The sequence below is a fragment of the Phallusia mammillata genome, chromosome 8, assembly GCF_965637545.1.
Source record: "Phallusia mammillata chromosome 8, kaPhaMamm4.hap1.1, whole genome shotgun sequence".
Lineage (NCBI taxonomy): Eukaryota > Metazoa > Chordata > Ascidiacea > Phlebobranchia > Ascidiidae > Phallusia > Phallusia mammillata.
This window is the reverse complement of record NC_137259.1, coordinates 2,778,943-2,800,119: the sequence shown is the minus strand read 5'-3', so window position 1 is coordinate 2,800,119 and position 21,177 is coordinate 2,778,943. Positions and strand designations below refer to the sequence as shown.

Sequence of the window (21,177 nt, the reverse complement as noted above, 5' to 3'; positions counted from 1 at the left end):
CAAACAAACTGGGTGAATGTCAAAAATAGCCTCTTTTCGAAGTTGAAAATTGCACATTTTGCGAAACAAGATTTGCAGATGTTCAACTGTTTTATCTGTTAACGTACGTACTGCTTAAATTTAAATTCTTTTACGCCAAGTCATTTGCCTGGGCTCTAAGATTGTTAAAATCATTGTCTCTTTTACGAATTTTTGCGAGCTGTCAAAAAAGTTAATCCAGTTTTGTTTGTGCTTATAGGTTGTTATTTTTAGTGGTTGTATTCTCGAAGTTTCGAGATTTTGGCATTGTAGGTTTTACAACATTTTGCAGTTGAGTTTTACAAACCTTTTTACAATGCGTCGACATGATGGCAAAATAATGTTCTTGTGCTATGTAATAAAGTGTAGGCTATCGAATGACAAATCGCTATTCAATCGCATACTTGCGCTGTAATACAGGATAATGCCACTATTTGTTATTCTACAATACGATGCCTGTTGTCGCGTCGCTACATGAAAACAAACACTTTAAATCGCGTTTACTCACGGAAATGATTAGAAAACTTACAAGTTGTCTTGATTTAAAGGACAACTCTTTTTGATCAAACAAAATGTCTACAACCTGAAACGTTGCATTTGAGAACTTCATTATATCAGCGGAATTTTCGAGCCAATGTATTTTTGAATAGCAAATATTTTGATACCGGTACCACTACTTTCATGTGTAATTTAGAAAATTTGGTTGCAAAAGATTCGTTGCGACATGAATATGCGGATTTTCCTAATCCAAAAAAACATGTATATTGTTGATATTGTTTACAATAGCTCACAATTTTCAAGCAAACGAAGTGTAATTGTTACCAAATCTGTGCAAACATAGAAATAAAATTTCCCACGTGCATTTATTCTCTCGAATTTGGCGGAAAGTTTTACACGCAACAGCACAGACTTTTTATTCGAAACAAGATGCCTTAAACCAATTTAATTACCTATGTATGCTATTTTAAAACAATTATATGATATAAATTATTTTACATTCACAATTTAATAGTTACACCAGTAAAATTGCTTTTTTATTCAAATTTCACCAAATTACCTAGGCAACCCTAAATTTCAACGCATGGGATAATTTTGAATGAACGACTAACGTTTGATTTCGGAAATTTTAATTTTAAGTTTCGGCAAAGAAAATATGTTTTGTTAAGTAAAAGGGGGAATTATTGTTTTTACTTTTAAACATTAGTGCTTTAATCCATATAATTTGTTGTTTCAACATTTTTCTGATGTGTTTGTTAGACTGCTTTATTTTGTATCCTATTTTTTAGTATTTGTTTTTTTGTAACATTACAGGTTTTGTATTTTGCTTGCTAAAGTAATTTACTTGTAACAAAATCAAAGCTGAAAAATGGCGTACAAGCAAAAAGTTCAGAAGGTTATGGTTCAGCCCATCAACCTAATCTTCCGTTACTTGCAAAATCGGTCCCGTGTTTCTATTTGGGTATACGAGCAAGTCAATCTTCGAATCGAGGGGCACATCGTTGGTTTCGACGAGTACATGAACTTGGTATTGGACGATGCTGAAGAAGTTCATTTAAAGAGGAATTCAAGAAAGCCTTTGGGACGTATCATGTTGAAAGGGGACAATATTACTGTAATTCAACAAGTGCAGGATGAAACAATAACTCAAGCACCGGGAATGTGAAAAAACAACATGCAAGGCTTTGGAATAGCCTGTGAAACAATAAATTCAAATGTGAAAGTGCTACATTTGAAGTTTTTAGTTTTTTTCCGATGCTGCTCAGTTTTTGTTTTATTTTGTGCACATATTTCGATCTGCTTTTCTAGAAAATTAAGTTTTTTGCAATCTTCGAACCACTTGTGCTGCCATTGTTGTTTCAAATTCACAAAACAAATGATAGGAAAAAAACATTTGTGCCTCAAAATGTTGTATTTTTATGTGCACCTGAAATTGATTATGCTGCATCAATAAGATCTTGCAAATTTTGCCACCATTCCAGCACTAGAGTAATAATAACAACATTGTTGATTTTCGTAAATCCTGCTCTTAATTGGACTTTATAAAACTGCAGTACATTACATATCAATGTCATAACAAGTACCATGCCAATTTATGATTGTGTAAATTTACATTACATTTAGGACACAACTGTAGGCCTTTTTATGGAGTTACATCCCATTTTGGAAAGTGGTGATATCCCCAATGACAAATTGTGGTATGTCCTATCGGCTCCTTATGCACCATGTTGCCGAGTAGGACAAGCTTGTGTAGCAACGGATGACTACAAAGTTTTTATCATTGGAGGTGCTGACCCGTCTACAGCTTACAGTGATCTATACAGGTAAAGAATCTGAGAAAGATTGTAAATTTGCTTCCTTGCAAAAAAATCTGAATAGGATAATACATCAAATGTTTAAAGGAAAATTACACCAAAGTTGCAATTTTGATTTTTTGTAACAATAAGTTAACCCTTTTGCATTCTATAATGTATTATTCAACTATCATAAACCCAGAAATAAGTTTATGAATATGATGTTTGATTTTCAATTTGATTATCTGTTGTCAATCAATTGCATAAATATGCTCAGTAAGTGATTAGTAACATTATCGAAGTATTACTTTTTAATAACAAGCAACAATAGATGAAAAACTAGAAAATGTAGAAAGTTTAAATGTGGTTGAGAAAATGATTTTGGTATGGAACAAACCACATTAAGCATGGTGATGAATAAACACAGAAACACTAAACATAACAATGTACCTTTCTGCCAACGTACCTATGCTGGGAAGGATAGACCTACAAGATTTGCTGCAAAATTTTAAACTAGCTTTGATTTGTGTACAAAAGTGGAGACATAGAATGCAAAGAAGGAAACAACTAACATATATATTTATATAAATGTTATTTTGTAGATTTAACTGTGCCCAACATTCCTGGTCCAAAGTTTCCCACAGTAAATATGACGCGAGATATGAACACTGTGCTTTCATCCCAACCTGCGATCAAGGTCACATCTACCTGTTCGGAGGTGCAACCAAAAACAACAACCTCAACACAATTCAAACTATGAACAGAGGTACAAACCTGCCAAAGTGTTTGTTCACCATTAGTATGTAACCTTCCTAACACTAATGTCACAAATATTTGTAGAAACTGGGAACGTCGAAACTATGCAATGTGCTGGTCAGTGTCCGACTCCCAGGACCCTACATTCTGCTGCCTCTAGTGGCAACTGTCTTTATGTTTGGAGTGGTGGACATCAAGGATCAAATCCCGTACCTGACCTAAGTTTACATATTTTTAATGCGGAAAAAAAGTCGTGGGAACAACCAAAGCTACATGGTATGAAAACTTAACAATAAAACTGCATAAACTGTGTAAAAAGTCAAATTTAGGTTTTTGGCAATAAAATGTGCAATCACAATTCTGTTGTTACAAAATAGAAAATAGGTCATACCTAACTAAGCATGAACTAATTAGTGTTGCTCACTAACCTCAAAACATTTAATGACCTCTCCGTGGTTCTAAGGACATTTTTTGCCATTATGCAATGTTTTAAAACTTTTTTGTCAATTTAGGTAAACTGCCGAACGCACGTCATGGTCACGCAATGGTAATGAATGGAGATTACGTGTACATCCACGGAGGAATGTCTGGCCCCACATTTCACAAAGACCTTCATAAAATCAATGTTAAACACTTCACGTAAGTCTTGCATCTAATACAGTGGTCGGCAACCTTTTCATTGCCATAATGTTAAATTATAATGACCCAGCATGCCAACATTTTGTGTGTAATAGTAGTTTGTACCAACTGGTTCAAATATCAATCAAAAAAACAGACAAAATTAGGCGTGGATATTGGTTTTTAGGGCTGTTACCCCATAACACACCAATAACAAGTGATGCATCAGTGTGACTAACGTTAAAAAATACCTGAATATGAACTCACAAATCATTTGTCATGCCATAAAAAGTCACCTCATGATTAACCCTGATCTAATAAGTTGTCTGTTCGAAACAAATGTACAATTAACATCCCCAATTATGCGCAGTTGCCTGAAGCTTCAAGCAAATGGTGATGTACCAAGTGCAAGAGCTGCACACTCGGCTGTATCATATGAAGATCAGATTTTTATATTAGGAGGTCTGTCTCTAGAAGGAGCATTAGATGATATGTACCAGTTGGATACAGGTAATTAATGAAGGACTGACCTACATCAGAACGTAAAAGAATGGTAATAATCTTTTATATTTCAGAATCGTTAACTTGGACGAAGTTAAAGTTTGATTGTGCTCCACCAGCGCCAAGATTGGACCACTCCATGATTGTTACACATCTTCCCATTGTCAAGAAAACGGTGAGTAGTCTGGTATTGCTAATGACATGAAATAACTGCATCATTTCTTGTGCAAAACTATACATATTTCAATGGATCCAATGTGTTTTTTTTCTTGAAAAGTTTTGGAAAAGTCATGGAATTTATAAACAAAAATTTCGCGGGAACCCTGCAAATGGTAATGTGTAAACTAAAAACTGGAGCAATGCGTAACATAAATGTATGTTACATAAATGCCAGTGCTTGAATGCTTGTTTAGGCTATTGCTATCCAGAAAAATTAAATGTCTGTTATTTACAGCCACGAGACCTGCCTACGCAAAGTGCAGAAACAAATGGGACAGCTCAAGTTTCAACAAGCAACGGTGAATCTTCAAGCTCTAGACCTCAGATTGTAGCACTCGATGATTGGTACTCATCAATTTCTGATGAAGTGCAAGAAGCTGGCGACAGACTGGAGTCTGTGACAATATCTGATGATAAAATTGACGGCACGGTTCCAGTTTGCCTCATATTTGGAGGGATGGATACTTCAGGAAACCTCTTTAACGATTTGCTCGTACTCCGATTGGGAGATTAGCATTCCTTGAGGTCGGTTGTCCATTCTGCCTCAGTTCGTCACAAAATTTCCATCTTTTTGATGGAAAACGTGCAATTATCAACATTTTCTGCAACAGCTATACCATGAATTGCATATCCTATACATTAATGTGGTCTTACAATTCAAAACCAAAAATAGAGAAACCCAAATGCATTTAAAATTAGTCAAAAGTTTCTGTTTTTTTGTTTGTTGCAAAATGTTTCATTTCTGTGCACAATTTTCACTGTGTGATTTTATACAACATTAATTGATACACTTCACATTTATTTTGTCCCTTGAACTGCAAACTGCTATTTTATTTCACATTTATGTTAAGCAACTATATCTAGGATTGCTGCTTCATTCGCAGTGCTGTCACTGAAAAGTTTATTTTTACATTTTTGTGGTTTGTTATGATCCTATTTTTATACTTTTGAATAAAAAATGCTAAAAGGCAAAGTTTTAATACTTCAGTAATTTTGAAAATTAGGCACCCTATTATTGTTTGATAACCTTTTGAAATGATGCATTTGCCAAGTCAGTGGGGAAAAAGTGAGGAATCTTTGCCTTGGCACATTTGTTAGATCAAGTTGACATACTTTCTATAATTTAAAAAAATGAAAGTGTTTGCATAAACATACAGCTCAACAAAACCTTTTTTTGTTCAAAAATTTGGTGTAAGTGCCAAGTATGAACAAAAAATAAACATGTGTTCACCAAACACAACATTTGCACTTTAAACAAACTTTTAAGTTGCAGTACACATTGAAGAGGTCTTCAATATTAAAACCTAGCTAAGATACAATCATTACTGGAATCAGTCATGAAAACAGTGGATGTTTGGGAGATCAGCTTGATTCGATATTTCAATAGGCTATGAACATTAAAATGGGTTTATTTTTAAATCACAGGAATAACACCGAATAAAAGTTCACATAACAACTTGCAATCCTTCATGCGATAAAGTTTTCAGTGGAAAATGTAGGAAGTGCGACAACATAGGTACATATTGCAACAGAAATAAAACATAAAACGTTCAGCAGTTTCGGACACTTTTAGGCATAGCAGTGTGTGTGTGTGTATTTTTTTAATTAGACCAGAAGCACCACATATGATGTCTGTAGAAGAAAGGTGTAAATACAGCTCACAATTGTGTTGGAATTACTTTCTTTCAAATTGTGTCATGTCCTTGTTACTAAAGTTAATGGAATTTCTTGTTCCGAAAGTGGACTCTTTTTTCTAAAAACAAAAACAGATGCACTTTATGTCATAGATTAAACAGCATACAGTTTAAACTTGTGCTTCGAATTTCAAACAGTTCATCAGAACGTTTAACCAAAAAATTGCTATAAACTGATTTTTTTCAAGGCACCTTATTCTAGTCAAAACTGTAAATGAAAATTCACAAACAGAAATAACTAAAATATGCAGCACATTTTAAACAATGAAGGATGTAATTGGCCACATGCTAACTAGTCAAACGAGTTGATGCAGTCCAAAAGATAATGTTTTCATTCTTGTCATTTTACTTTTTTTGAACAGCAGGGCATATAGGTTTGGGTTAATAACGATCAAATTGCTCTGCAAAGATGGCCAAGCAGCTAATGCAACCGCCTTTTGTTCACAATGCTGTGGGTTCTATTCCTGTCTCAGCCACTAGTGTTTCCCTGAGCAAGAAACTTAAGCAAAATCACTCAAACCCAGTGGCTCCTTACTACCCAAGCCAAAATAATGAAGTGAAATAAAAATCAACGGATTTGAAACAAAGACATACAACATGATGGTGGCCTCATTATGAGCATAATGCATTCAAGCATTGCCCATCTACGAAGGATAAAAATGAAAACAAAGAACTGTATGTGTAAAGAATTTATTCAAAGGAATGAAAAAATGTTGTTTAACTTTAGTCAACAAACCAGAACTCACACTCACTGTCTGCAGGAACAACAACAGCATCGACAACATTTACAAATCCAGTGTCGAATCGGGTCACCTTGAGATTTGTGCGACAAATATGCAACAAATATAAATGATACAAAAACTGGTATCACACCGATGTAGAAAAGCCAAGTAAAGTGTTCCTGTGAATATAAATCAAAACAATGCATTGGTTGTATATTTTGAACATGACTTGTTAAAAATATTGGAAGTTATAAACATTACCTAAATGCAGTGGTGGGATTCAGCCGGTTTGCACCGGTTCTATAGAACCGTCTCATGAAATTTTATGAGATCAGCGAACCGGTTAACATTACTAGTTACTGTCAATGGACTTTTTGTGACAAAACCGGTTGAAAAATATGACTTTTGTGATAGAACCAGCTGACAAAAAGTTTAAATCCCACCACTGCCTAAATGTAAACAATAAAATATTGCGCCATATATTCCAATTGCCTCAGAGAGCTTAAAATTAAGTTACAAATCAAGTCATATACAAATGTCTTTATTTTTGACCTAAATCCTTATTTTATATTTTTTTCAACTTTTACAACAAACAAACAAACTTAGTAAAATGACAGTCAAACCCTGCTACAGGGAAAAGAAAACATATTTAGACAGTAAACATAAAAACCTGTTCATCTTTTGGTACTGTCTTGGTTTTAGGTTTGTTAAATGTTCTGTGTTCAAAACGTGTGTGTAAACCGGTGCTGATAGCCAACATGCATAATGTATTAGCAATAACATTACAAACATACTTTTACCTTTCTCACTATTATATCGACCAGAATACTGAGAGGAATATTGAAGCTCAATGCCATGGTTCCAACCAGAGATGAGGTAAACATGCAACCCCTGTCAAATAGTATATGTAAAGTTAACAAACATTCACGGTAATTCAAACAAAATTGTATGAAAGGTAAGTAAAGCGCACACTGCTCTAATTTGTAAGGTCTTATAAGTCTAGCTCAGTGGTTCTCAAACTTTTTTATTGTCAGGGCCAAATGGTATTTTTTAAGTGTGTAGGGAGCCACAAAAATGAAACCTTGAGAAAATCACTAAAGAAGATGACTTTGAAAGCTAAAATAGCAATGTTTGGTGGTTTTCTGAGGTCTGGTGCGAGCCGCAAAATAAGTAGTTGGGAGCCGCATGTGGCCGCGAAAACCGAGTTTGAGAACCACTGGTCTAGCTGGTTCCAAAACGTTTGTTACTTGCTGTGATGCCTGATTGCTTTCATCTAAATAAAGTGTACTGAAAACAGCTAATTTTTAAATGTAATCCTTGTAAAAAGTTACACACAGGCAGTGGTGGGATTCAGCCGGTTCGCACCAGTTTTATAGAACCGTCTCACAAACTTCAGCGAACCAGTTAGCATTACTGGTAACTGTCAATGGACTTTTTGTAACATAACCCACAGAAAAATATGACTTTTCTGATAGACCAGCTGACAAAAAAATTGAATCCCACCACTGCACACAGGGTACATGTTTTTAATGCCAGACTTTTTTGCACAATATTTCTGGAAAAGATATTTAAATGTAACTATTGTGTAGCTTATTTTAATAAAAACTTACCACAACCAAAACAGTTCAGATAACACAGTTCCAACCAAACCGTTCACAACAAGTAGAATAGCCTCAGTTTTGTTCGGAAGTTGGAACGTTTCCAGTCGGAGATAATGCAAAATTGCCATTCCTGACCATAGTAATGAAAAACAAACCAATCCAACAAAACCTGGAAAAGATCAAAATAAAGCAAACTTAAAAACAAAAAATAGTTTTGTGGAGCAACAAGCTTCAAGCATTTGAGAACCACTGAATTAAAAAGTTTGTGTTTTGAAATGCATTTAGTTGTTATCCAGATAATACCCTGGTGCAGTGGTTCCCTACCAACAAGGAACTTCGAAATGAGGAATTTATGCTATTTTTTACATGTGGTTTGTAAGTAGACACATAAGCTCTGATAATATGATATGTTAAGTTGATAAAAGACCCAATTAAAACGATCTTTGCATAATTTAGCATCTTCAACGTAGTATATTAGAGAGAAATAAAAATGTTTTGATTGTTAAAGAAGAAAGTTGTCAATAAAGGATGGGAACCACTGCTCCAGTGGAATAAAAATTGTTGAAAATTAAGGAAGAAAACTCACCAAAAAACATAGGAACATCAAGTTTTCCTGTAGTACCGACAGATTTTTGTAAGAAAACAAGATAAACTGCGTAACAGAATGATCCTAATAACGACCACATAATTCCTGCAAGAAGGTGATTCGACAAAACAAAATGATTTCCAACTTGTTCTCCGGCACCAAGTGATACCATGACGAGTCCACCAACACTGGAATCATACAAGTGGGATTATTGTCACAGTTATTGGTGGCTTGAACAAAGCTATTTAAAACAGCCCACATTTTTTTACTTGTGGATTGTATAAAAAAGTTTTTGTTATTTTTTTGATTTTTTAAACCAATTGACATATAATGCATTGTTTGTGTTTTATCAGGTTACAAATTTCAATAAAATATGACAAACAAGATTCTAAAAAGTAATTTTGTCCAAAAATATATATCAGTATGTTCAATATACTGTACTGTATTTCATGAGCAAATCAATGGGTCAAATATACATAAAACATGCTTTGTTACAACATGCTTTGTTATTCAAATGTTTCGACAAATGCTCATCCCATTATTAGTGATATGAGGTGCCACATCAGTTACACCTTTTCATATCATCTTGAGTTACATAAAAGATGCTTTTTACCGAAATTATTTGTTTTTACAACACTGTCAACACTGATTTCAGCCTGGAAATAAAGATTTCCCGAACTTGTAAGTTACATAAAAGGTTGACAAATATGTGCTGCACTGTATATTACTTTAGGTTTCATATAAGCAAAACGCACATGCAAAGTTGTTAAATCAGCCTTTTGCTGAACAAGTTGGCTTGTAATAGAGTCTGACACAACAAACAGTGAAAATATAACATCTGATAATGAACTTACTAGACAAGAATAGCCAAAAACTTTGTCAACGAAAACTGGTCGGCTGGCCTTGAAGGAAACATTCCAGCGAGAATAAGAGTGAAGACTCCCGACATAGATGACATGATATTCACAACAGCCATGTCTGTTACATTCAACGCTTCCTGGTATGCGACATTGCCAAGAAAAAACTGTAAAAATATTACAGTTTTATTTTTGTTGAAAGCTTTGCATATTCAATTCACTTTTTTACCAATTCTTAAAAATGTTAAAGATATACTAGTGTAGAAATCCTGGAACAGACAATTCCAGTTACACATTTGACATATATTAGTCAACTATTTCAGCACACTCAAATCAGTCTATGTATCTCGTAATACAAGCCACTGTGGATATCAATTTCGCCCCCAAAATATGGCATCAAATCGAGTCTGAAATTGTCAGCTAAGACATGATTCTTTAAAATGTTGTTACATCCCCCTAAACTGTGTTCAAAACCAACTACACAAAATATGTTTTTCTTCTTTATTGTTGAAGCATGACAATTAAAACCCTATTTGTTCCAAATAATGTAATTTAGGTAACAAATTTTTATCAAAAGATGTGATAAATAAATACATACCACAATTGCAAACATGGAGCTTATCCTCAAAACTTGTTGCACAGTTAGATTCCCCTCTCTAGCTTTGCACATTAATTTTGCTCGAGCTGCAGCGCTGTAGTTCATCCGAGCTATTTGGTCAGCTTCAGAAACTGGAAGCAATAAGTATTATGATTATGCGGTTCCAAAAGTATCAGTATCTTGTATCATTCGAAACAAAATATTAGGAATGGACCCAAACTGCAAACGTTCTGTTTGGCCGAGCACAACTCTAATGTTAACGCTCAATGCACGCTCGGTAAATTGTGACATCACAAACATTTATAATTCCACACTAGTTTTGTAGCATTTCACAGTCCCTTATGTCACCAGTGGTGTATTACGCTTCACAGACCCCAGAAGTATATGTTTCCACATCTAATGCATGTAAAAAAGCAGTCTTTTTTTGGATACCTTTGAACATGCTTTCCAAGAGCTTCGTTAACATGAATATGCATATTTAATGCTCAGGTCAGTTAGTGCAACTGCTGAGCACCGAGCATCAAAAACAGTGATGCTTGGACCATCCCTACTAAATATGCAGCATTGGATATGGGACAGTTATTCAAACTATTATAAGAAGTAAAACAATGCTTAAGGCAATGTAAATTGTTCAAATCCAGTTTAGAAATCGCAAAACATTCATGTTTGCAATCCACAAAGTGAAAATTGTCTTTTTTAGCTTGGTGATAAAAAACATAGCGACACAAAGTCTCATGCACACAATGTGCCTTTCATATTTACCATCAAGGTGTTTCACTTCCATAAGGTTACTGAATTTTACTTTGTTCCCTGATTTCCTTTGCTCTGAATCATCACCACTTTCTATTTCTGATGCAGAGGGGAGGTTTGCAGGAACGTACATCGATTCACCCTGAAAACAAATAACAGATGGATATTACATAGAACCGCCAAACGGGAACGAAAAATCTGGGACATACATAACCACCAAAAAACACAAATCTTACAAAAAACTTACACAATTTGAAGAACGTCTGGAACAAACCATAAGGCAAACAGTGGTGGGATTCAGCCGGTTCACACCGATTTTATAGAACCGTCCCACAAAATTTTATGAGATCAGCGAACTGGTTAGCATTACTAGTTCAGCGAACTGGTTAGCACACTAGTCAATGGACTTTTGTAACAGAACCAGCTGACAAATATGACTTTTGTGATAGAACCGGCTGACAAAAAATTTTAATCCCACCACTGAAGGCAAATATATGTAGCATCAGGAAATTAAAAAAAGGAAGTCACAATTTCTCATCTGTGCAGAACAATTTGTCAAAACAAATTCATGTGGGATATGAAGCTACTGCTTTGACCTTGAGATGTGATTTATAAAAACACAATGTGCATATCAATTTCATGGCAACAACTAAAATACAGCAAAGAATCGATTCTAAATTGCATCATAAATGTGTGATATCACAGCTATCAGTACATCATACATATGTAACGCCATAATAGCCAAGTGTTGCCATGCTTGGTGAAAAGACATGTACAGTTTTTGCCAATGCTTTGCAGGTATATTACCTACCAAAGAATCCTTTATTTGGAAATCTCCACCCTCTGTATCTGTGTCTTCTGTGTCTGTTTCGCCAATCTTTAACAAAATTCAAAATCTTTACAACATTTTAATTAGTAACACAGAAAATTGGAAAACTTTAGTGAAGAAAATCTTAGCATTTTACACTGAATAGAACTACAAAAATCTTTGTCAATTTACTGTCAATTTAACTTTATAAATGATAAAAAAATGGACTTAATATCAAACAAATTGATGGTATTAAAAATATAAAAATTGATGGTAATGAAATAATGAATATATATATTTCAATTAAAACAGGATTATTTTGCAACCACCAATTTAAAAATGATAGAAAGTCTACGGATATCTTTCCAAGTTAAACATAAACATATTTTTTTAACAAAAGTCCAATACAACTAATTTTGTCAGTCTTACCAGTTGGTATTGACCAGGGTAATCGTCACAAGCACATCGAATACATTGTCTCCGCCATGATGGAAAAATAATAAAACCAAGCAGATAAATAGAGAACATTGAGGTTTTTATGTACGTACTCATGTAAGGTTTGTTAAAATGGATGTCTTGGAACAAATACTGAAAAATAAACAAACACCTGAGAATGATACTTGGTTTAAAAATCTTTGTGCTTTTCTTGGTGCTATCAGCAGCAAAATTTTGTACAAGCAAGCGAATTGACCGTTAGTTGATGATTTACAAAATCTAGTAAAGAAATTTACCCCTCGCTGTAAACTTTAACAACCATGGGTAGGCTTTGTTTAATTTTGTGACTTACATAGTTAAATCATTGTTGTGCACTTCACAAAGGCTTCTAGCACTGATCAACATTCTAAGGGTAGTTCACTTACAAAACTATAAACAATGACAGATCACATACTATGGATGAAAAAATGACTTGAAATTTCCACCATATCGCTGGTTGCAAACAAAACTGAGCTATGTCCTAAAATTGTATTTCAAGAAAAATGACAAAAAAACGTGTTTTGCCAATTTACGAACCTCCGAAGCTTCTGATGATGCCACCCACAAGATGTCAACCAGAAGAAGCAAGAATATTCCCAAGCAAAACTTTGACTTTGACCTTGTAGGGGCTTGTGAATTGATAGTGGGATCATCTTCAGCGACAGGCATTTTAAGTTATAAAAACATTTAAAATAGTAACTTAGTGGGCTAAAAATGACAAGAGGCGTTCAATTAGTAAATCATTTTTGCATAATCGCATATTGAACTTACAAAAGGCACATGAAACGAATAATAATAATAATATGACGGACTAAAATACAGTAACCCTCGGTCTCCATTTGCACCAAAAAAATTTCCCAGATTAGGTGATGTTGATTAGTTAAAGCCTTACCACATTACAAATCATTTGTAAGTTTTGTCTGAATTAGTCAAAGATCCGGGTTAAACAAATCCGGTTTTACCGAGGTTTAATGGCTAAGCAACAAAGTTTACAGTGCATAAACATAAAGTATAATGCATAAACATGAAGTACAGTGTTTAAAGATATCATATATAGTGCACTTTTCTTGCTCTAATGTGACAGTAACACATAATACAATACTCAAATGAAGCATTTATACACTAAGCGCAGACAAATGAGTTACACAATGCCTGACAATTAACTGCACAACATTATTACATAACAGTGTTTGTTTAAAACTGCAAGTTGTCACATATTTTAGAGAAGGTTAAATTATAACAATCGTAAAGAAAACTCTACCACAAGCACAATTGGTTCGTAGCAATAAACTATATGTGAACACTTTCAAAACCCCAAAGTATTAACTGCAGAATTACTTTAAACATGCTTTACTTCTTAATGAATTCAAGCCAGTAGTTATATTTTGGAAACAAACACATGACAACATCACCCCTATATGAGTCACAAAAAGCGTTGATGTCATCTAAACATTACAGACAGTTGACCCACATTCCCAATTCATTTACAGTTATTAACAGTTTAAGTACCGCTTTAACAAAACATGCATATTTTTGATGACAAATCTATCAATATAATATAATAACAAAAATATTCGCCTTAAGCATGAGCATACTGCTAGACAATGGAACGACTGCAAAAACTAAATGAACCTAAAATATATAACAAATATGACTAACAGCTACAAAACTATGTCTTGCGAACAAATGTTTCGACAAATTTACTGATAATGCGTCTATGGTAATATTGATTGTAGTAAAACTACATTCGTTACAAATATGTATCCTCTGACCATGCCATTTTCATTTTTTCATTCCACTCCGAGGCTATAGTGTCGATTGAAGGACCAGTGCCACCAAAACATGGGGGCAATTTTGTTGTGTCCACCATGTTCTGGACCTTTTCAAAGCTGTTGCCATGCATATGAATTCTCTTTACAAGTTTTTCTTTTAAAAATGGCTTGAACAGAGTCATCAGTATATCCATGATAGTGCCTTCGTGAAACATGTGCATTGCCTTGATGCGAAGAGGCATTGCATCTTGCCAAATAGAGTTCATTTTTGCCAAAGCAATCGGCGAAACTTTAGTGATAATACTTATGTTGAAATTTTCCAAGTCTTCCATGGTTTGAAGCCCACATATTTGATGTTGCTCATTTTCAAGAAGCTTTTCCATTGTCAGAACTCCGTAAGCTGTCAAAGCATAGATATCCATGCCTTTCTTAATAAGACCGGCTCGTTCTAAGACAACACAAGACCCATCCAAGCCAGCACCTTCAACGGCAACCATGATACCACAGTCCCACACTTCTTTCAGCAAAATTGGGTTGTTTACCTTATCAAAAATCTCTTTGTTGTTTTGTCTTGCTTCGTGATAGTTGTGCAGCGCAGTTAAGGCTTTTTTCTGGTTAAACTTCTTGGCTCTTAAAAATCGCAGTAGAAAGCCATCTTCAGTACTTAGTAGTGGGCCATATTTTGATTCTTTATAGTTAGCTTTTAGTTCATCAATAGCTTTAAGACGTTCAGTATTGTCTCTAGGCTCATTCAGCTCCGTAACAGCCTTTTCTAGAAGCTCAGGGCTTAAAGTGAATTCATATCGTTTTTCAGACATACTTAACACAACACAATTACAGTACAACAAAAACTAGCTAAAACCTGCTTAGAAAAAAATTCTAAACATAACTGACATATAGTAAACATGTCAGCAACATACCAGCCTGTACAGATGAACATTGCAAAAAATATAGCAAGAAACAGGAAAAAAAAGTGGCACCTCAAAGTGCACCAAACAAAGTACAATTGTGAACTAGATTTTATCCTGAGTTGAGCTAGTGATGCATTTACGTTTTGGTTACCAAGTGCCAAGTTATACTTGCATCAACATTGTATATATACTAAATAAAACAATACCTTCACTTATGGCGTGATTAAGCAACAGTAATTCATACTACAGCATATAGGCATTGGAACAACCCTTGTGCAAATTTCAATTCAGAAAAAAATATTGCCCAGTAGCTTAAATACAACAAAATCAGCAATGCCTAGCAGTTTAAACACACAAAAATTGCAATGGCAAGCAGTAGTGGTGACCACACAGATACTACTGGCCAATGAATGCAAATGAATGATATATGTTTTTTATCAAGTCATTCTACCATTTGTGAGTGCTTAGAATCAGAAGTCGTAGAAATTTCATTTTAGGTTTCATATTGGACCTAAAACAAATTACATACCGAAAGGAACTCTTTTTGGTTTTTAAACCTGAAAAAAAATAACTTTTTTTATATAATTCAACAAAAACCTCCCTCAAACAATTGCAAATGCCCGGAACTCAATTTTGTCAGCTCAAAAATGATTGCACAAACAAGCATCATACTACATAGGATATATATATATGCCTTCACAGGTCACAAACGGGTGTCCTCAGACCATGCCTCGGACATTCGTTCATTCCAAGTTTCAATAATTTCATCAATCGGGGGCCCAGTACCTCCAAACGAAGGGGGTAACTTGGTTGGGTCAATAAAATCTGTCATCTTTGAAGGGTCTTTGCCGTACAAATGGATTCTCTTCATTAATTTCTCCTTTAGCATAAGCCTCAGTAAACCCATTAGTACGTCCATGAAAGTGCCTTCGTTAAACATGTGCATTGCCTTAATACGCAGTGGCATAGCATCTTGCCAAATTGCATTCATTCTTGATAGAGCTACCGGTGAAACTTTTGTGAGAATGCTTATGTTGAAATCAGCTAAGTCATCGACACTTTGCATGCCACATATCTGATTTTGTTCATTTTCAAGCAGTTTTTCCATCATTAATACACCATAGGCTGTTAGATCGTAGACATCCATGCCTCGCTGTATTTTTCCGGCACGTTCTAATACAACACAAGACCCGTCTTTGCCAGCACCCTCAATGGCGACCATAACACCACAGTTCCACACATCTTTTAACAAAACTGGGTTGTTCACTTTGTCAAAAACCTCTTTGAAGTTATTCCTGGTGTCATGATAGTTGTGCAAGGCATTTAAAGCCTTTTTCTGGTCAAACTTTTTAGCTCTTAGGAAACGTAGGAGAAAACCATCACTGTTGTTAACTAATGGTCCATATTTTGATTCTTTATAGCCTGCTTTTAGTTCATCAATGGCTTTTAACCGCTCAGCGTTGTCTCTTGGTTCATTCAACTCAGTGACTGCTTTCTCCAAAAGCTCAGGACTTAGAGTACATTTGTACCTTTCAGACATTGGTGCTGCAAAAAAGGAAAAAACCTTATAAATATTTAATTACAAGCTGTATTATATATAATCATATTATATATAATTACAGAACAGCACTGCACAGGCCACTGTTTTTTTACAAACAAAATTTTACACTTATTTTAGAGGCAAGTAGCAAAAAATAGAGAGAAGAAATGATACTTTCGATAATGTTTTAGAAGAGCAAAATTAAATAACGGTTGCCACAATACATCATTAATCAATTTTTAAACTATTTTGGCCAAATAATAACTGAAATTATTGTAAAACAGTCTGAACCCCTTGAGTAAGTACAAGAATACACATCATGTAAACTTTTTCTGTAATAGAAAATTTAAAAATCCAGTCTTTTCAAATGTCATAAAATCAATAGTTTGCATATCATATCCAAACATACCTGTTTTTCTGTGTCCAAATTAAGTTTAAAATGTTACTAATTTAAGCAATCCAGTAACTTATAATCTGCAAAATGAAAAAATATTGCATTTAAGAACCATGATTACTACTAAAGAAGCCACTTAAATCTAAACAGTGATTGCATAAAACATATTGTACAAATATAAATCACAGTAAACAGGTAAGCACTCAATAAGCAACACTGTAAAAATGTGCGAATTATGTTTCGCCAAATGGTAGTTGCTGTTCTGGGTATTATTATAACACATCCCCAACCTTATATTCTTACATTCTTTCAGGAATAATAATTTTGACTTTCACCAAAGGCAGGTTAGCATGACAAAACTACCAAGTTATATAAAGGTAGAAAGATTTTCACATCCTAAATTAGGCTAGGAGTGTGCAACCTTTGTCACTGTGGGGCCAAATACAATTGCCATGATTAGATCGCACCTTTATAAAACTCAAGGTGGTTTTACTTTGTTGCATACCAAATGTGCCCATATTGAGTTAACAAGGAAAATTCGCATTTGATTCTAGCCATATTATTGTCAGGTCACATAAAAACAGCACCAGGCGCATTGATCTGCTCAAAAATAAATAATCATTGGACTCGTTTGCCAGTACATTTGAAATCCAAGCGTCTCTGAAGGCCATATAACCTTTACCCAATTGGCATGTGGGCTGCAGGTTGCACACCCCTAGGCATTACTTAAATGACTGGAAAAGTTACAGGTATCCAAAATAACAACACTTATATCTTGCATGGCTCAGTCCACCATAATTAAAGCGATATAGAAACACGACAGAAACTTGATTAAATTGCAAAATATTATGCATAGATTATATTTCAGTAAATATTAAACAGTAATCTAAGGCAAGCAGTGCAAATATTATACAAGCTAAGCAGTGATGATAACACATAAAACAAATTGCCCAAAATGGCTAAAGATGCATTGTTAGATCAACTATGATCTGTTGGTAGAATATTTTAAATAGATTTTAAGTAAAAAGTTCTAAATTTGGTAAAAATTAGGGTAGAAACTTAAAATACATCAGAAATTTGACCAACAAATTGGCAAAATATTACTACATTTAAATTTTATACAGTAAACAAATTCAGTTATTAGATTTTATACCAATATTTTGTTCATTTACAAAGGAGTATCTTGGGTCATATCTTCTGTAAGAATATCAATCCATTTTTCTGACAAAACAGAAGGTTCTGGACCAGTTCCACCTAAATATGGTGGTAAAATAGCAGGGCTAATATGCTTGTGCATCAACTCATACTTGGCACCATAGACATGAATACGATCTAGGATCTTTTTCCTCATAAATGGCCTTGCAATTGCCATCAGCAAATCAAATACAGTGCCCTCGTTGAGTATATGAATGCCACGTATACGGCAAGGCATTGCATCTTGCATGGCACCCTTCATTTTTGAGACAGAGGTTGACATTTTAGCCAGAAGAGTGAGACTAAAGTCGGCAAAATCTTCAATAATTTCCATGCCACATATCTGGTATTGCTCATTCTCAAGCATTTTTTCCATACACATGATGCCATAGGCTGTAAGATCCCACGGATCTGCGTTTGGATCCAACAGCCCAGTTCTGTAAAACAAGCAACATGCACCCTGCTTGGTGTTGCCGTCAAGCATTAATAAAGCACCTTGTTCTACAATCGGTCGGATAAGTGCTGGATTCGAAACCTTCACAAAAACATCCTTGTACTGCTTCTGGACTTTATGATAGTTCTGTAACATGTTTAAAGACTTTTCCTGGGAAAACTTTTTTGCTCGTAGAAATCTTAAAAGAAAAGCATCATCAGACCGGATGAGGGGGCCGTATTTCTCAGAATCATAACTTTCTCGTAGCTTGTCAATTGCTTCCCATCTTCCCTCGTCATCTCTAGGTTCATGGAGTTCTTTCACAGCTTTTTCCAACAATTCATCACTCAATGTAAAGTGATAACGTTCTTCCATATTTATATATTTTCATGCACAACAAGTTATACAGCCTAACTAATGAAGGACAAAACAATTCTGTGCAATATAAACCATTATTATTTAACAATATAATACACATTTAGGTAAATTTAACACAAGATTTTGCTGTGAAACTGAATAGTCTGAATAAGGAATGGTATAAAATAATACAAACAAATAGATATTAGAAGTAAATTAGACAACATTTCACAGCTATTAGAAAATGGAACATTTTTTGAGGTACACGTTTTAAAACTGGATATATATAATAATGATGGGATGTTTTCATTAAAACAAAAAATAACGTCTTGTGTATTTTACATAAACACTAGGTAAACAACTACATTTAGTTAAATACAACAGCAATATTGCTAAAATACTATAGCAGTATTGCTAAAACCACAGTAGTAACAGCACAGACATATACAAAGTTGGTTTGGAACAACAGAGCCATATTACAGAACCATAGGACATCCAAAGTAAATATGTAGCACACTTTTCAGCAACAAAAAGTTTGCAGAGTTTTTTCTGCATCTGACACATTATAATGTCTTGCACATACAAATAATAGGAACTAAGTATTGCACAAATTGCCAAACAAAACAGAAATGCAGACACCTGGTCATAAGTAATTACTTTAAATGTTACTAAAATAAAACTGTTTACATGATACCTTCTAATAATAACCTTAACAGACACAAAACAGACAAAGCCCGGTGATTAGACAAATATTCTGCAATGACTGGTGCAAAGAAAAAGTGGTGAAACTCACAATAAACTTTAGCACAATGAACTTGGTAAACGCTGGTAAATGATTGACCAGCCTGTCATCACAGCAAAATGTAAACACAGACACAAACAAGTTTAACACTTCACTTTGTTGAAATTAAATTCTGTATTAAGTACGATATATACCACTTTCATGAATTTTTATGTATTATGACCTTTTATGTTCATTTTAACAAGAAATATTCATATCCCACTAAATATGAAAGAAAAGTCTAAGACTACAGCATCTTATTATAGTAAACAAATTCTGTACAATGAACTAATAATTTTTTACCATCGCTAAATAGTTTACGTAAGAACTAAGCAAATTTTACTTTTCACTAGAATAAATGTTGCAGAGTTTGTCCTTTATTTTGTCACACCAATTTCTATTTGCTACATCTGGTTCTGGGCCAGTTCCGCCAATGTAAGGTGGAATCAAGTTTGGGTTTATATCTTTAAACATTTCATTGTATCTTGTTCCATGCATTCTGATCCGTTTTATAATCTTGTTTTTCATGAATGGTTTGAACAGGGCAAAGAGCACATCAAAGACTTTACCCTCATGCAAAACATGCAATGTTTTAAAGCGCACAGGCATTGCATCTTGCCAAATAGAATTCATCTTTTTCAGAGCACTTGGCGACAGTTTGGTTATCAACTTTAGATTAAAGTTTTTCAAGTCTTCAACAGTAGAGTTACCACAGATTTGGTATTCTTCACTTTCTAGTAAAACTTCAATGCAGAGGATAAAATAGGCTACAATGTTGTAGATATCACTTTTAGGATCAAGCAATCCCGGTCTGTATATAATAACCGTTACTCCGTCATCTGTGGTGCCTTCTGCAACATAAAACACCCCAGAGTCCATGATCGACTGGAGAGATACAGGGTTGCGGACTTTGACAAACACCTCCTTCAAGTCTTTGTGCAACATATGATAATTTTGCAGACACTTTAGTGCTTTTTCGTGTTTAAACTTTTTGGCTCGAAGAAACCGCAAAATAAAAGCATCATCGCTTCTCACAAGTGGACCATATTTTTCAGTGTTAAATGAGCTCCTGAGTTTGTCGATAGCTTGCAATCGTTTTTCATTATCTTTGGGTTCATTTAGTTCCAATGCAGCTTTCTCCAGTAATGCCGGACTCAGCGAACATTCATACCGCTTTATATCACACATTTCATAAATCAGATTTTACAATTTTTTACTTTTTATGTCTGACTATCTGTAAAAAAATTCGGTTGTTGGCATTTTATTGTGTTATACATGACAGATGTACTTTTTGTTACTCTT

At 34.5% G+C, this 21,177-nt stretch overlaps 6 protein-coding genes across 6 annotated transcripts; 1 reads left to right on the top strand and 5 right to left on the bottom strand.

The window, feature by feature from the left end:
* The first annotated feature begins 1,301 nt into the window (after positions 1-1,301).
* LOC145204187 (uncharacterized) lies at positions 1,302-5,376 on the top strand. The gene is made up of 8 exons (XM_080076646.1): positions 1,302-1,630; positions 2,140-2,339; positions 2,912-3,075; positions 3,150-3,341; positions 3,578-3,704; positions 4,054-4,193; positions 4,259-4,359; positions 4,639-5,376. Exons 1-8 carry the CDS (start codon positions 1,385-1,387, stop codon positions 4,915-4,917), a joined length of 1,449 nt encoding a protein of 482 aa, XP_079932772.1. The 5' UTR covers positions 1,302-1,384; the 3' UTR covers positions 4,918-5,376.
* A 420-nt stretch (positions 5,377-5,796) lies between these two features.
* Positions 5,797-13,237, bottom strand: LOC145204181 (solute carrier family 35 member F5-like). The gene is made up of 11 exons (XM_080076641.1): positions 13,031-13,237; positions 12,449-12,607; positions 12,023-12,088; positions 11,224-11,353; positions 10,462-10,592; positions 9,861-10,030; positions 9,007-9,194; positions 8,430-8,589; positions 7,620-7,710; positions 6,850-6,998; positions 5,797-6,156 (listed from the first exon to the last, which is right to left on the bottom strand). Exons 1-11 carry the CDS (start codon positions 13,160-13,162, stop codon positions 6,099-6,101), a joined length of 1,434 nt encoding a protein of 477 aa, XP_079932767.1. The 5' UTR covers positions 13,163-13,237; the 3' UTR covers positions 5,797-6,098.
* LOC145204183 (alpha-tocopherol transfer protein-like) lies at positions 13,202-15,083 on the bottom strand. Its single transcript, XM_080076643.1, has one exon. The coding sequence runs from the start codon at positions 15,081-15,083 to the stop codon at positions 14,244-14,246; it is 840 nt and encodes a 279-aa protein (XP_079932769.1). The 3' UTR covers positions 13,202-14,243.
* Positions 15,084-15,127: 44 nt separating this feature from the next.
* On the bottom strand, positions 15,128-17,204 carry LOC145204184 (alpha-tocopherol transfer protein-like). Its single transcript, XM_080076644.1, has 2 exons — positions 17,126-17,204; positions 15,128-16,721 (listed from the first exon to the last, which is right to left on the bottom strand). The coding sequence occupies exon 2, from the start codon at positions 16,714-16,716 to the stop codon at positions 15,880-15,882; it is 837 nt and encodes a 278-aa protein (XP_079932770.1). The 5' UTR covers positions 16,717-16,721; positions 17,126-17,204; the 3' UTR covers positions 15,128-15,879.
* LOC145204186 (alpha-tocopherol transfer protein-like) lies at positions 17,190-19,117 on the bottom strand. Its single transcript, XM_080076645.1, has one exon. The coding sequence runs from the start codon at positions 19,110-19,112 to the stop codon at positions 18,279-18,281; it is 834 nt and encodes a 277-aa protein (XP_079932771.1). The 5' UTR covers positions 19,113-19,117; the 3' UTR covers positions 17,190-18,278.
* LOC145204182 (alpha-tocopherol transfer protein-like) lies at positions 19,091-21,104 on the bottom strand. Its single transcript, XM_080076642.1, has one exon. The coding sequence runs from the start codon at positions 21,061-21,063 to the stop codon at positions 20,215-20,217; it is 849 nt and encodes a 282-aa protein (XP_079932768.1). The 5' UTR covers positions 21,064-21,104; the 3' UTR covers positions 19,091-20,214.
* Positions 21,105-21,177: the final 73 nt, after the last annotated feature.

Bases quoted from the DNA above. Each gene is read 5' to 3' on its own strand.
- LOC145204187 (XM_080076646.1), top strand. From the start codon at position 1,385: ATGGCGTACAAGCAAAAAGTTCAGAAGGTTATGGTTCAGCCCATCAAC. The intron at 3,705-4,053 runs GTAAGTCTTGCA...AATTATGCGCAG, and splicing joins ATCAATGTTAAACACTTCAC to TTGCCTGAAGCTTCAAGCAA. The intron at 4,360-4,638 runs GTGAGTAGTCTG...TGTTATTTACAG, and splicing joins TTCCCATTGTCAAGAAAACG to CCACGAGACCTGCCTACGCA.
- LOC145204184 (XM_080076644.1), bottom strand. From the start codon at position 16,716: ATGTCTGAAAGGTACAAATGTACTCTAAGTCCTGAGCTTTTGGAGAAA.
- LOC145204186 (XM_080076645.1), bottom strand. From the start codon at position 19,112: ATGGAAGAACGTTATCACTTTACATTGAGTGATGAATTGTTGGAAAAA.
- LOC145204181 (XM_080076641.1), bottom strand. From the start codon at position 13,162: ATGCCTGTCGCTGAAGATGATCCCACTATCAATTCACAAGCCCCTACA. The intron at 10,031-10,461 runs GTATGTATTTAT...ATATTTTTACAG, and splicing joins GCTCCATGTTTGCAATTGTG to TTTTTTCTTGGCAATGTCGC. The intron at 8,590-9,006 runs GTGAGTTTTCTT...GATCTTTTCCAG, and splicing joins TGATGTTCCTATGTTTTTTG to GTTTTGTTGGATTGGTTTGT.
- LOC145204182 (XM_080076642.1), bottom strand. From the start codon at position 21,063: ATGTGTGATATAAAGCGGTATGAATGTTCGCTGAGTCCGGCATTACTG.
- LOC145204183 (XM_080076643.1), bottom strand. From the start codon at position 15,083: ATGTCTGAAAAACGATATGAATTCACTTTAAGCCCTGAGCTTCTAGAA.